The sequence below is a fragment of the Lycium barbarum genome, chromosome 4 (genome assembly GCF_019175385.1).
Source record: "Lycium barbarum isolate Lr01 chromosome 4, ASM1917538v2, whole genome shotgun sequence".
Lineage (NCBI taxonomy): Eukaryota > Viridiplantae > Streptophyta > Magnoliopsida > Solanales > Solanaceae > Lycium > Lycium barbarum.
Window position 1 is genome coordinate 26199978 of NC_083340.1, and position 14632 is coordinate 26214609.

The 14632-nt window shown below is 34.7% G+C and overlaps 1 protein-coding gene across 1 annotated transcript; it reads left to right on the top strand.

Moving 5' to 3' along the window:
- Positions 1-2834: 2834 nt before the first annotated feature.
- LOC132635642 (uncharacterized) lies at positions 2835-10189 on the top strand. Its single transcript, XM_060352118.1, has 13 exons — positions 2835-2994; positions 4907-4983; positions 5064-5144; positions 5870-5998; positions 6074-6160; positions 6520-6573; positions 6693-6783; positions 6860-6930; positions 7013-7082; positions 7237-7289; positions 8901-8994; positions 9126-9223; positions 9888-10189. The coding sequence occupies exons 1-13, from the start codon at positions 2928-2930 to the stop codon at positions 9990-9992; spliced, it is 1077 nt and encodes a 358-aa protein (XP_060208101.1). The 5' UTR covers positions 2835-2927; the 3' UTR covers positions 9993-10189.
- The last annotated feature ends 4443 nt before the right edge of the window (positions 10190-14632 follow it).

Here is a 14632-nt window from a genome sequence, read left to right on the forward strand (position 1 = left end):
AAAGGCTTAATATGTTGTTATGGGGCTAGTGTGTAGTAGGAAATGTATGCTACTTTGAGCTATTTACTCTATGTTCTAATCCCTCACGACTATAACATTATATTATATTGTTGAGTTTCAAAAGCATGACCTAAACCTGTTTATGACAAATTGAGCATGACATCCTAGTATTTCTAGGTAAATTTCATAAATGGTCACATAACTAAAAAAAAAATTCCATCAAAGTCACGTAACCATATTTTCTAACTGTAAAAGCGCAAAACTTTCACGCTGGAAATATAAAAGTCACAATTACCGGAAAATTGGACCTTCTGATGAGTGATAATTTTTATTATTCTATATCTTAGCGCTTTTTATGTTAAATCTAATAATACAAACTCAATCAAAAGATGATAGACTCGACCAGACCCAATATATTTTTTTGGATAAATTGAATTGTATGGAGTAATAGTTATTACTAGTAGTTATCAATAGATCAGAAGTAATAATCTTGTGATAAATTTCTTCTAATTCATTGATCATTTAAGTTGTTTGATTGATTAGAGAAACTTTTGGAATATTTTGCATTTGATTATGAGAAAGACAAAAAAAAAAAATGAAGGTATGAATAAGGAGAAATCATATCTGGTTATATATTGAACAATGACAAATTTTAAATTTAGTTTGTCATTTTGAAAAAGAATGAGCTCACGAGGGGCCATTCCAAGGAGCGATTTGACCTTGATCACCAATGTAAGGATTCTTTAACACTTTATGAGATTATACTTGACTTTAGATGGATTTTAACTATAAAATCGCGAGTTTCAAGAGACTAAACCGAGAGCTTTTGACCTAACTTTTCAATTAGGAAATTAGAAATTTGACATAGCTAATTAAGTCAAAATCAATACCTAATTATAGATTGGCCCGTATTCTTATGGGTAATCTTGTTCTATAATTTTTTTTTGGGGTTTGAATACTTTGATTGGGAGTTGTTTCCATTGACTTTGATCTAGGCTTAATCTAAACTATGGATTGAACCCCGAGTAGTATGATTAAAATTATTAATTAATATTGTGCGTTAGATTGAAGCCGTTGGAGGTCATTTTTACAGGAGATTTGCACATTTCGGGTTTAAAAAACTTGTTGATTTCAAGGTAGGTGAATTTTTAACCTTTTTGGATTGTTTATTTTTCCAAAAGCATGATTATAAAGTACATAAATTGCTCCGAAACGAGTTAATATGTTAAGGGGCGAGTGTGTAGTAGGACATATATGCTACTTTGAGCTATTTACTCCATGTTATAATCCCTCAGGACTATAACATGATATTGTTGAGTTTCAAAAGCATGACCTAAACCTGTTTATGACAAGTTGAGCATGACATCCTAGTATTCGAGGTAAATCTCATAAATAATCACATAACTAAGATTTTTTTCCACCAAAGTCACATAACTATATTTTCTAACATAAAAAACACAAAAACTTTCACCCTAGTAATATAAAAGTCAAAATTACCAAAAAATTCGACCTTCCAATGAGAGATAAGTTTTTTTACTCTATATTTTAATCCATTTTTAAATCTTATTACATACAAACCTAATCAAAAGATGATAGACCCGACCAGATGTAGTTAATATATATTGCAAAACGTTTTATTTTATTGGATAGCGAGAAACTGAATTTTATGAAGTAATTAATAGTTACTAATAGTAGTTATCAATACATCAAAAGTAATAATCTTGTGATAAATTTCTTTTAATTCATTGATCCTTTAAATTGTTTGATTGATTAGAGCTAATTTTGGACTATTTTGCATGAGATTCCAAGAAAAACAAAACAAAAGATAAAAGCTATGGATAAGGAGATAGATACTCGGAATTAGAGAGCTTTGGAGACAATAATTACTATCAATTTGGATGAAAATTTTGAAAATTAGGATGCAAAATTGGAGCAGAATTTGATTGGTGATTTCAAAAGGATGGATAGGATGCGCCATTTTGGATACATTCGATAGACAAAATAAGTGATGTTATATAATTTAAATAAGAAAAATATTATAGTGATGTTATATAATTTAACTAAGGAGTCGTTTGGACATAATTTGAAATCATGATATGAAACCAGTGATTTGAAGTCACGATGATTTCAGTTGAAGTTTTGTTTGGACATGCAATTTGAATTTTTAAGTTATAATTTTTTTTCATAGACATAAAACCCACAAGTTGTGAAAACCATCAAAACTTTCTCAATTCTTATACAATCTTACCAAATGAGCAAATCATAGTTCATAACAAAATTAATACACTATGCCTTTCTAAAAAATACAACATCAAGTGATCGAACTTTAGTTCAATAAAAAGGAAAATTGAACATGAGTTGTGTAAGTAAATGCATTGGTAGGAGTAAAAATGTTATAAATATACGACCAACTTGCAGATCTTTTAATATTTGATATAAATTGTTGGTAAATATATCTACCAACTTATAAATCTTTGTTTACAAAATATAAACTTATGAGTCAAATTTTACATATAAAATAATTTGAAATCATGATTTGGAACCCCAAATCATACCTTTTTTTGGAAAATTTGAAATTTGAAATCATAATATGAAGTTAAAGTTAAATTTTTTTATAAATTACATAAAGAAACGCTGATTTAAAATCAAAATATAAAATTATGATTTCATATCGCATGGCTAAACGTCTACTGAGAAAAAGATTTGGACAGGTGCATTTTCCTTCCAGACTAGGGGAAAGTTCATATCCTGGTAGTTGGGGAAATAATGGGGGAAGAGGGAAAGTTCCCTTTTTGTCCTTCACTTCCGTACATACTTCTATACGAAAAAATAAAACCAAGAGAGTTGACTATATATATGTGTAAAAACTCTATTTATATGTCCAAAAACTCAGACTTCATTTTCATCTCAACTGATCACTTTAATCCATGGAGAATACAAGTCATCTCTGTTCTGAATTCATCAATGTCCTTCGTAGTCATCGTACTTCTCAAGGTCTACTTTTTTTTTTTTTTTTGTTCTCAAATTAATTGTTCAATAGCTACATCTACTATTTTTTTTTAATGATCTTGTTAATGAGTGGATTCAAGTACTGGGGATAAAAGTCAAATTTGAACTTTACTGCTGTATTCAATGTCAAGTTTTAATTTCTTGAATCATAGTTTTATATTTTTAGTCAATTGAGTGCATTATATATTTCCAGCCTTGTCTTTCTTCCTCATAATTCTATTTGATATTTCCCTTATTCTGCAACTTGTCAAAATTAGTTCACCTTTTTTTTTTTTTTTTTTTTTCTTTCTGCATTTTTTGTTCATTCTTTGTATGATTGTTGTATAAACTAACCATTTCCACTCATTTTCTGGGTTGTCGGGTATATTGCTCGGAATCTCCAAAAATATTGCCATACCCGTATCTGATAAAAATGCGCTACTTTTGGAGGATCTGACACACACATGTGACATTTTTGAAGAGTCCGAGCAATGCCGGGGCCGGGGGAGAGCATAATAGCTTAATTTTGTTTGGGTTGAATCTTTAGATATGTAGTGTTATACTTTCTCTTTCTTTTGTATCACACTCTTTACATTTTGGAGGGTTTTAAAAAGAATAACACATTATCATTATTTATATATAGCTTTCAAAACTTTCAAAAATTTATTTATTTGTATTTTGTTGTTTGATTTTGTAACTGAACTGGGGAAGAATTGCTATAGAAGGGGTTGTTTAGAATGCAACAGAGAAGTGTACCAGCTGAATGATCCAGGGGGTATCATCTGTTTAGTAAAGCTGATCTAAATCTAATTAGACGGTCGCAAATCTGTAAGATAATTAGTCTTGGTTTAATTGGAAACTAAAATTGTGAGAGTGGTGGAAAGGTTTGTTCTATATCTTTTTTTGGGCCTTGGAGGACAGAGAAAGTAAAATTGTCTGTCAAGAAAAAATTAGTAGTTTACTTGGCAGTATGAATAGCTGGAAAACCACCCAGAGGAGAGAATTTAGATGGCCGAGATCCCTTCGCCTTTTTCCGGCCAGAGGTCTGAAGTTTGAGCCCTAATGGGTAACTTCTTGGTAGGAAGCACTTTACTTCTTGGACCTACCCAACGTAAATCCAGATAGCTAGTAAATTCTGAATACTAGATGCATAACAAAAAAAAAAAGAACGGAGATGGAATAATGAAAAGGAACAGAAACTGTTTGGTGCCTTGTTTGTAATATTGGATATTATTATCCAAAATCAACAGACTGGAAAAGAGACATATAGTTACACTTATCCTAAGAAAGGATATATATTTGCATTTGTTGTATTTATTTATTTATGTGAGCTTGTTGGCATATTCTTTCAAATATTTGTTTCTTCTTGTAAGGTTTTTAACTTATAGAAAGGAAAACAAGAAAAATTAACCCTGTAAACCCTGTAAAGGGAGTTGAGTCAGTTTTAGCTGACTGGGCAGTTGAAAGGGAATATTTCTGTAAAATCATGTATGGGCTTTGAGTTTTGAAGGTTATTAAGGAAAAGCGATCCTAGAAGGTAGATTTTAAGTGATCTGGATTGAAGAGTAAAAAGATGTCTAGAGTTTGAAGACCAATTTCCTCAACTAATTATGGGATATTGTATCCGTTTGTTTCCATAACCTGAATTCCATGGTAATAGACTCTTACACAGCAATGGTCCTGTAGTTGGCCTTTCTGGTAGGAAGAGTGCATTTTGAGATCATCATTTTTATCTCGTAGTAGATTCAATAGATTACTGTCAAATTGTGTCTTTTTTATTTAATTTCATCTAAACACATAGATAGCCATCCTGTCTCTTGGATGGTAATTCTTGTCTGCTGTAGTTCCTCCCTGTTTCCAACTTATATTTTGGATGTCAATTAACAAGCTTGTATTTGTTTGGTCTAATTCCTTACAGTTCCACTATCTGTGGTACCTGGGGAACCTGTGAAGGATCCTTTCTTTCAGGAAAATCCAAAGCCAAAATTCAGTGAGGTACAAAACTACTTCAATTTCTTTCCATGGATAATTCTCTACTCCGGAGACTTCATTGTGACATTTTTATCTAATAACAGGCAATGGCATCATGCCCAAAGGAAGATATACCCAATTTTAAGGAACTGCTTCAAGAGGAAAATTTCTACTTGACAACCGAGGTGATAGGATCTTAGAAGTTTAATTTCGTTGATTAATCTACTAATTACTATCGAACCAGATTCTATTTATTAGACAATGTACCTCCTGAGTAGCCGAATAAGAATTTAAGATGATAATTGCCCGTTTCTTCTGACTTCTGAGATGTGATGATTTTTGTAACAATCAATATGAAATATGATTAAATTAGGTAGCTGTGTTTGACTGTCAGAAGTTTTTTGTTACTTCTTTCATTTTTCCCCTTGTCTAATAGTTGGTTCTTCTCCCCCCAGAAAGAAAAACCCTAAATTAGCAACAAATAATACTTTGGCAGATCTCTTTTTCATCATATTTGAAATAAAAAGTACTCTTTGTCTGTCGTCTTTATAGGAATTTTAGCGTCTATTCTGTAGGGACTCTAAAGAGAACGAAGAAGTAGTATTCTTCTTTTTTTCTTTTTTCTTTTTTTTTTAAGGTAAACTATTACTAGTATCAATATGTAATACATTTTAACTATAGTGTTTGAGAAGTATAAAAGAATCTCTCACGTGGGTTAAATGGTCTTAAATCAATGTTTCAATGACAATAAAATTTCTTGTCAAGTATAGGAAGTCTAATGAAATTGGTTTGGCCCACTGTAGTTCTTTTAATTATGAGGAATCACTTCACAGGAATGATCCAATATGAATGGATATTCTCCAAGTCTATAGCAATTAGTTTCAGACATCAACTCTCTTACTGTTTCCAGGAGGGAGGGCAAGGTCTCTTGCCTGTATTGGTATTGAGCATGAAAGAAAGCGAAAAGAAGAGGCGGCCTACTATTGTTTTCCTGCATAGCACACACAAATGCAAAGAGTGGTTGAGGCCATTGCTTGAGGTGACATTTGTTGTTTTCTTGAAAATTCTTGAGTTCTCTATAAAATGGAGTATCAAAGATAATTTTTTCTTTTAGGGATATGCTTCAAGGGGATATATCACTGTTGCAATTGATTCTCGATACCATGGAGAACGTGCAACCAGCTTGACAACCTATCGAGATGTCAGTATTTTTCTCTTTGCTTAAGTGTATATTCAATTAGCTTATACAGAAAAGAACTTTCCTCTCAGACCGCTTATGCAACAGTGGTCTGTCCAAAATTTGTAATACTCTTGGCCTTTGGTTGTTTGATGATGGAGTTTCTTGTTTATGAATTTTAGCCATGAAAGGCCTGAATATAGACAATTAGGAGTAAGCTAAATGCAGGAGATACCTTCTCTCACAATTGGCTTCATAATAAGAATACTCTCTTATGAGTGGTTCTTTAATGACAATAAGTAATGCCGATCCAACCAGTTATTCTTGAATACTACTGTACATAGTTGACTTGATCTTGCTAACTTCTTCATTCTGTGGTACAGGCCCTAGTGTCATCATGGAAAAATGGCGATACGATGCCGTTCATATTTGATACGGTAATTATTGAAAAAACTAACCTGTTTCTACCATTTGAAAAACTTAGTGAAATGTGGTTATGCTGCCATAGTCATTAGTTGATATGGAGCTCTGACCATACCTTTGCTGAGCTTTGAAGGTTTGGGACTTGATAAAACTGGCTGATTATCTTACTGAGAGGGAAGATGTTGACCCATCAAAGATAGGAATCACTGGCGAATCTCTTGGAGGTTTGACAAGTGAATTAGGAGCTTTACATAACAGTATCTTAAAGAACATCAAGTTCAAATACATTCTGCCTTGCAGGCATGCATGCTTGGTTTGCCGCATTTGCTGATACTCGCTATTCTGTGGTTGTCCCCATAATTGGTGTTCAGGTACCTGTGTTACGTATAATAGGATCAATGATAGATTTTGATTGATAGAAGATTATGATGAGATATTTAAATGAGGTTGTAGGGTTTTCGATGGGCCATTGAGCATGATAAGTGGCAAGCAAGAGTTGACAGTATCAAGGCTGTCTTTGAAGGTGAACACAACTCCAAGAACCTTATTAGTTGGATCAGCTAATTTACTGCTGTCTATATGGTTCCTAGCACATCTGTCTTGCTTGTTTGTTACCAGCTACTTTAGTGCTGCATATACAGTTCTTAGCTTATCTGTTTTGGTTGTTTTCTTTTCAGAAGCACATGCTGATTTAGACAAGAGTACAATTGATAAAGAAGTAGTTGAGAAGGTCAGGTTTATGACTTTCGTGTTTAATTTCTTTTTCCGTTCATGCATGGTGAGCAATTCAAATGCTGTGGTCTTCCCGCTCCTTCTCAAGATTATTTAAGAATTGGCATTCATGTGATGGGAGGTTCGTCGGACTCCTACCTATATAAGGTATAGGATCGGATGTGTACCTTACCAATTAAATTTTGTTAAAGGGGGGGGGGGGGGGGTATGCGGTCATATAATATCACATTCTAGGTAGGCTGAAGGAAGTTTTATTGGAGCAAATCTAAATTAGATGCAGAGGTTGCAACTTTGGAAAGTTAGTCACCTCTGTTAAAAATTCAAAATAGAAAAGCTCTTCCTCCAGTTATTGTCTTTCCGACAGCATTATAAACATTCGCAACTATTTTAGTAGGCATTCAGCAGTAGAAAGAAGAAACAATCATTTAATCTGCTAAAACAAGAAGCAACGAAGAGTAACTAAGCAGCTGTAGAATAGGCAGAAAGAAGTGAGATCAGCCATATAGTTCAGACTTTTCTGGATTTTGATGAATCATAAGATATAAAAGGCGTTTTTTCTAAACTTTTTCAATTATTTGATAATTATTAATACCATTTTTAGGGCCCATAAGAAATTGTAGAGCCACCCCTGATAGTAATAGAACTTTTGCGCAAAGGTTCCCCCTGAGATATGTGCTACGAAGATCTCAAAATGATTTTCAAGCTCGGAGGGAGTTTACAAAATTGCGTTCCATTGAGAACTGAATTGATCTTTCCCATAATTTGACCTGAGAATCTAAAGGAGACATTACTGTGGATTTTCTGACAACAAAATCAGACAGACATCACATATAGTGTTCATTGTAAGAGAGATTTGAGTGAGACCCAGTTGACCACAATTAGAGATTCCCTCAGATTCATCATTTCTTTCATTTTCATTCTTCACAGTTACAGAGATTTGAGTGAGACCCTGTTGACCACAATTTAGAGATCCCCTCAAATTCATTCTTGCTTTTAAGTCCCGAGATTGAATTATTTTGCTTCTTTACCTTTGCTTCAGCTGACATATCTTCAAGGCTTGGCATCAGAGGCCTCTTGCCTTAGACTCCCTTTGAGCTGAAATGCACATCAATTTTGTAGTGATTAGAGCATAAAACCAGCATACCCTTATGGCTTTGGACGTTGAATCTTTCCAAATCTCTAGAGAAGTGAGCCTTTAGAAATCTTTCTAGGTACATCAAGGAATATGTCATGATCCATCTCTCATGCCTGGATTGAATCTATGGTTGCCCATCTCCATTTCTCTCCGTACGACGTCCGACAAGGTTAGGCTAACAGGACAATCATCTATAATCACCCTTTTCTTGGGTAACAAAACTTTCATCATGAGAAAAGACTGTGAGAGACTTAACCACTCTATTAATTAGTAAAGTTTCAGTCATAGGAGTTACACGAACTGATTGATCTAGAGTTAGAAAAGATTGAGTTTATAGTCTCAATTATCATACTTGTGATGCTGTTTGCGATTTTCTTTATAAGTTGAAAAGCATACATTGCTAAAATCAATAGTAAGCTTCTCAAATGTTGTATTTCATGGAAGTATCTGATGTTTAGTAGCATATCTCACCAGGTCTGGGACAGGATTTGCCCGGGTTTGGCCTCTCAATTTGATGCACCATACACAGTTCCAACTATTGCACCACGCCCTTTTCTGATTTTAAACGGTACATAATCTACATATCTTAAATAACGGAAAAGAATTCGTCATATTTGTTACCCATCAATCATCAAAATAAATGTGATTTTTTTATCCTCTTGGTGTCTAAAAGACAATCTACTTTTCCAAATATTATAGGGGAAGATGATCCTCGTTGCCCACTAGGTGGCCTGGAAAGTCCAGTATCAAGAGCTCGCAAAGCTTATGAAGAGGCTAATTGTCCTCAGAATTTCGAGGTACAAAGCTGACCTCCCCTAGCCTGCTTTTCTGTGAAAAGAAACAGAAAAGCTTTTTTCCTTACTTTGCTAATCATGAGTTTTGAGTGATTATGGTATGAATTCCCCAATAATTGATTATGAAGTGGATACTGCTGCAATTCAATACTCGAATCTATTAATAATCTATTTAAATTTCGTCTTTCAAAAGTTTTTCCCATTAAACAGGGGGTTAAGGGGACAGAGAGCAGTGTGGAACTATTGTTTGGGGAGACTCATTCTGATATCATTAAACTATAAGCCTTGGTGGTTGACCTGATTCAATTACTTTTGAGGACCATTTAATTGTTTCCTTTTCCATTCACTTCATCTGGGATAATCCAACTTGTTCTTTCGGGCATGTCAGACTCTTACTTCTATCCACTCAGATGTTCTTCACTGTCATTTTGTAAAATTTTGACGATATTTGTTGGTCAAACACTAGAATAATGGTTTTCCTAAGACCAACTGGACTGTTAGTTCTTGGATTTTACTTCTCTGTTGCAAGTCAATATCAATTTCTCGAAACTAGCATTGCTGGAAAGAGCAAGTCCTTTTATTTTGATACCTTACTATTATTTGAGTTTTTCTTTTTTGGGTGATCAATCTTCTTAGTTTCTGAATTGCTTGTTTTAATAAATTTCAGCTGATAGCGCAACCTGGAATTGGGCATCAAATGACGCCATTGATGGTAAAAGAAGCTAGTGACTGGTTTGACAGATTTCTTATTAAGTGTAATACCAGTGCTTGAATCTATTTCCTGTAATAATTTTGAAGGATAACTGTTAAAGATTGCAAGTTGTGTCATTGGCTTGTATTTGGTCTTCCATTTCTTTTCATTTTACGGCAACTATGTTTTTCATGGTGGGTCGATTTTTGCCCCAAGTTGGACGGAAGAACTATTCTCCAGAGAAGTTGAATATAAGGAAAATGAATGTCTACAAACCACATTGGTCTCTATTACAATGACATGTTGTCTGATCTCAAGATATTCAAACTGCATTATTTATGGAAAGTTATTTCTTCGCATCCGGTACATGCACCAATTTATAAGTACACGACGTGTGTCTTTTACGTAATTTATCATTTAACTATGACTAGATGATATATATTTTCACTTCAATTTATTCATTCAACCAATTGCAGCCTCTTTATCTTATTTCAATAGATTGTGTTATTAATCAACCGGCACTAATTTACTCGTAAGTATCTTCTAAGTTGCTGACAAACCTGTCTACCTTGACTTACTCTCTATATTTCTAAGAGAGCAATGTCTATGAAAAAGCTTTAGTTTCACGATCTAGTTGTAGTTCCATAGAGCAAGTATAGTCCTATTCTAGCACTCAAATTAATTCACCTAATGACTAGTTGTTTCTTGATATTACACTATTCAATCTTAACGTACTGCTACAGTTTTTTTTTTTCCTTCAATATTTAGAAAGTTGAAACAAAGTCCAGTGGTGATCAAGCAAGTTATACAAGTTAGCACGAGATTGGATAAATAACCCCACATTCATTGCATCACCTAGATCTTGAATCTGTTAGTGTCAAGTTTTTATAATGACAATTTTACTTGTGCAGGTATAGTAATTAAATCACACAAGGAATATATGTGAGCTCACAAAACAACCCAACAAATTGGAAGCCCACAGAACAGCCCCAACGAGCTAGGGCTCACTCGACAAATTGTTTCCCAGCCCTAACGTGCAAACAGCTGTATAAAATCCTTCAAGAAAGGAAAAGAATATCTGCCAGCAGCATCAAATCGTTTCAAGAAGGAAAAGCATCAAAGGCATATCTCATGAAGGTTAATAAATCTGCTGCTGCCTCAACGCAATCTGCTGCTGCCTCAACGCACAAGGAAAGCAGTAAAAAGCTCAGTCTTATTCTTGGAAATAGGATCTCTGATTTTATTTCCAAGGATCAAATCCCTTGGGTTGATCTCTCTGCGTGAAGAGCCTAAAACACTATAAAAAAGGGTTGCTTCACAAACGCAAGATTTATGCAACTGTCTCATTACCTCCATTGCTTTGCTTTACTTTCAAATAAACATTGTTAGTCTGAGTGATTCATAGTGTAATAAGAGAGAAAGGAGAGTTATAGTTTGTGAGGCTTTGTATCAAAAGAATAAGAGTGTTTTGAGTGTAGACGTAGGAACTCCATTCAAAATATTCATTGTACCAAACCTTATTAAAGAGTTGCAGAGATCACCCTTGCAACCCAAGGGGACAGGACTAGGATTCACATTGAATCTGAACCAGTATAAAATACGTGTGTCATTTATTTTCTGCATTACTTTAGTATTCACTGAGTAGGTAGTCGACTAACAGATCGAAAATTTTAACAATTCACCCCCCCCCCCCCCCCCCTCTTGCACTTTCAATTGGTATCAGAGCAAGGTCTCACCTTCAGTGCTTAACCGCACGTGAGAAAAGATCAAATGGCTGGATATCAAATTCCTGGAGCAATATTGCAAGATGGGCACTCCACAACAAGACCACCATACTTTAATGGTGAACACTATGGCCACTGGAAGGAAAGGTTTAAAATATTCGTGCAATCAACTAATTATCAAGCGTGGGTCGTGATTAAAAAGGGACCTAAACCCATTCCCAGAGCGGACACTGAAAACAAAGAAGATGCAGAAACTTCAACAATTGATTTAGAGTCACACGACATTACTAAAGAACAACAGAAGACACTGCAAATAAATGCAAGGGCAATAGCTTTGCTCTACTGTGCAGTGAGTGGGGAAGAGTATGCAAAAATTTCAAATTGTGATACTGCCAAAGAAATGTGGGATAAACTTGAGGTCACTTATGAAGGAACATCAAAAGTTAGAGAAACAAAGATTGATGCTCTAAGACACGATTATGAAGCTTTCATGATGAAAGACGATGAGAACATCGAATCAATGTTTACAAGATTCAGCAAGATTATAGGAGAACTCAAATCGCTTGGAGTAACCTATACCAACTCACAACAAGTTAGAAAGCTTGTTAGAAGTCTGCCAAAGACTTGGGAAACCAAAGCCATTGTTCTTGAAGACGGAAATCTGGATAAGTTCACCTATGATGAATTAAGAGGAAATCTTATAGCTTTTGAAAAGAATCATATTCAAAGATACCAGAAGGACGAAAAGAAGAAAGTGGTCGCTTTCAAGGCTCAAGTTGAAGAATCTGATGATGATTTTAAAGAAGAAGAAGTAGCTATGATTTCGAGGCATGTGATAGAAGCCATGAGAAGATCAAGGAGTAACAGAAAAGGAAGCTCAAACTTTATAAAAGGCAAGACCCCTACTGGACAGCAAAAGAATGACGAAAAATGTTATGAATGTGGAAAATATGGCCATATTGCGTCTGAATATCCTGAGATAAGAAAAAACCCAACCAGAGGCGATCAAAAACAAAGAGCCTTCAATAGTTGGAGTGAAGATGAGATCTCAGATGAAGAATATGAAGAAGGTGAAAATATGTGTTTCATGGCTCTCGAAGAAGGCAGTAAGGTAAGTTCTCATTCCTGTGCTAAATGTGAAGAAACTCAAGAATTACTAGATCAAACTCTTATAGATCTAAATAACGTCTTTGATGAATATAGAAAACTGAAGAGAGAGAAAAAGGAATGGGAATCAAGATTAGAAATTTGTGAAAAAGAAAAAAATTCTATTCAAAATGAAGTTTACAATCTACAATCTAGATTAGATATTTTATTGAAACCTTCCAACCATAACCGTGTCAAGTCAAACCAATCAATTTGTACACATAAGTTCACTGGAAAAAAGGTTGTGCAAATAACTAGAAATTTTGAAGGAAAGAAAACTGGTTCTTTGAACACTGATAAGTCGACTAGAACTCCTAAAAGAACTGAAAGGAAATCTGGAATGCGCAGTTCAGCCGATTCCTATATTGTGGAAAGAAAACCTTTTCAAACATGTTTTTGCTGTGGAAAACTCGGGCATAACTATTATAACTGTAGATTTCATTTTTCAACTGCACCTGGTTGGATATGGAAACCCAAGAAAATTAAATATTTTGAAACTAACCATCAAGGACCCAAGAACTCTTGGGTACCTAAACAAGAATAAAAGTTTTGTCTTGCAGGAACACCACAAGAAAAAGAAAAAGGGAAAATGGTATCTAGACAATGCGTGTTCAAGACATATGACAGGCGACAAAAATCTATTCAAATCAGTCGCTGACTTTGATGGAGGATTGGTAACTTTTGGAGACAATTCAATTGGAAAGGTAATTGGTATTGGTACTATTGCTTTTAATAATTCCTGTGACATTTCAAATGTTTGGTTGGTGAAGGGACTTAAGTATAACTTGTTAAGTGTAAGTCAGCTGTGTGATTCAGATCTTGAGATAAGGTTTAGTAAATCAGGTTGTGTCATAGAAGACTCCTCTGGAACAAAGATTCTTCCTGGAAGTAGAAATAAAAATGTGTACACTCTGGACTCTGTCAGAAATTCTAAAGGTCATATATGCCTGGCTTCAGTGGGAGAAGATCCGTGGATGTGGCACAAGAAGCTTGGGCATGCTAGTATGCGATTAATTGAAAAACTAGCAAGACTTGATCTTGTAATAGGATTGCCAAAACTCAACTACACAAAAGACCACTTATGCGATTCGTGTCAAAAAGGTAAACAAACTAGAAACTCCTTTAGTTCTAAAGATATTGTATCTACATCAAAGCCCTTGCAATTACTTCATATGGATTTAGTTGGTTCTACTAGAACTGCTAGCATTGGAGGAAAAAGGTACGCATTTGTTATAATTGATGACTTCTCTCGTTTTACTTGGGTAATATTTCTTGCTCATAAAGATGATACTTTAAAGAATTTTAAGTTTTTTTGTGAGAAAATTCAGCATGAGAAAGGATATTACATCACTTCCATTAGAAGTGATCATGGAGGAGAATTTGAAAATAAAGCTTTTGAGGAATTCTGTAATGATCAAGGATACACACACAAATTCTCCTCACCTCGATCTCCGCAACAAAATGGTGTAGTTGAACGAAAGAACAGAACCCTTCAAGATATGGCAAGAACAACGATCGTACAAACAAGCCTACCACATCACTTTTGGGCAGAAGCTGTCACACCCCGACATACCACTTCTGTCACGACCCAGCTAGGGGCCGTGACGGGTACCCGGGGCTAGCCACCGAGCACCACTCGTTCTAATACTCATCTTACTCATTTAATGCCCTTTTACCAATTTTATACACGAATTGTACGAAAATCATATTTTATATAGAAACATAAATACTTATATACATTTGCCTCTCGGCCATCAAAATAATATATACATAATAATAACATCTTGTGAGACCATCTGACCCACACTGCGTATCTACGAGCCTCTACTGCCATACTAAACATATAGACGG

Coding starts and splice junctions, on each gene's coding strand:
- LOC132635642 (XM_060352118.1), top strand. CDS start 2,928: ATGGAGAATACAAGTCATCTCTGTTCTGAATTCATCAATGTCCTTCGT. Junction 4,984..5,063: donor CAAAGCCAAAATTCAGTGAG/GTACAAAACTAC, acceptor ATCTAATAACAG/GCAATGGCATCATGCCCAAA. Junction 6,574..6,692: donor TGCCGTTCATATTTGATACG/GTAATTATTGAA, acceptor TGAGCTTTGAAG/GTTTGGGACTTGATAAAACT.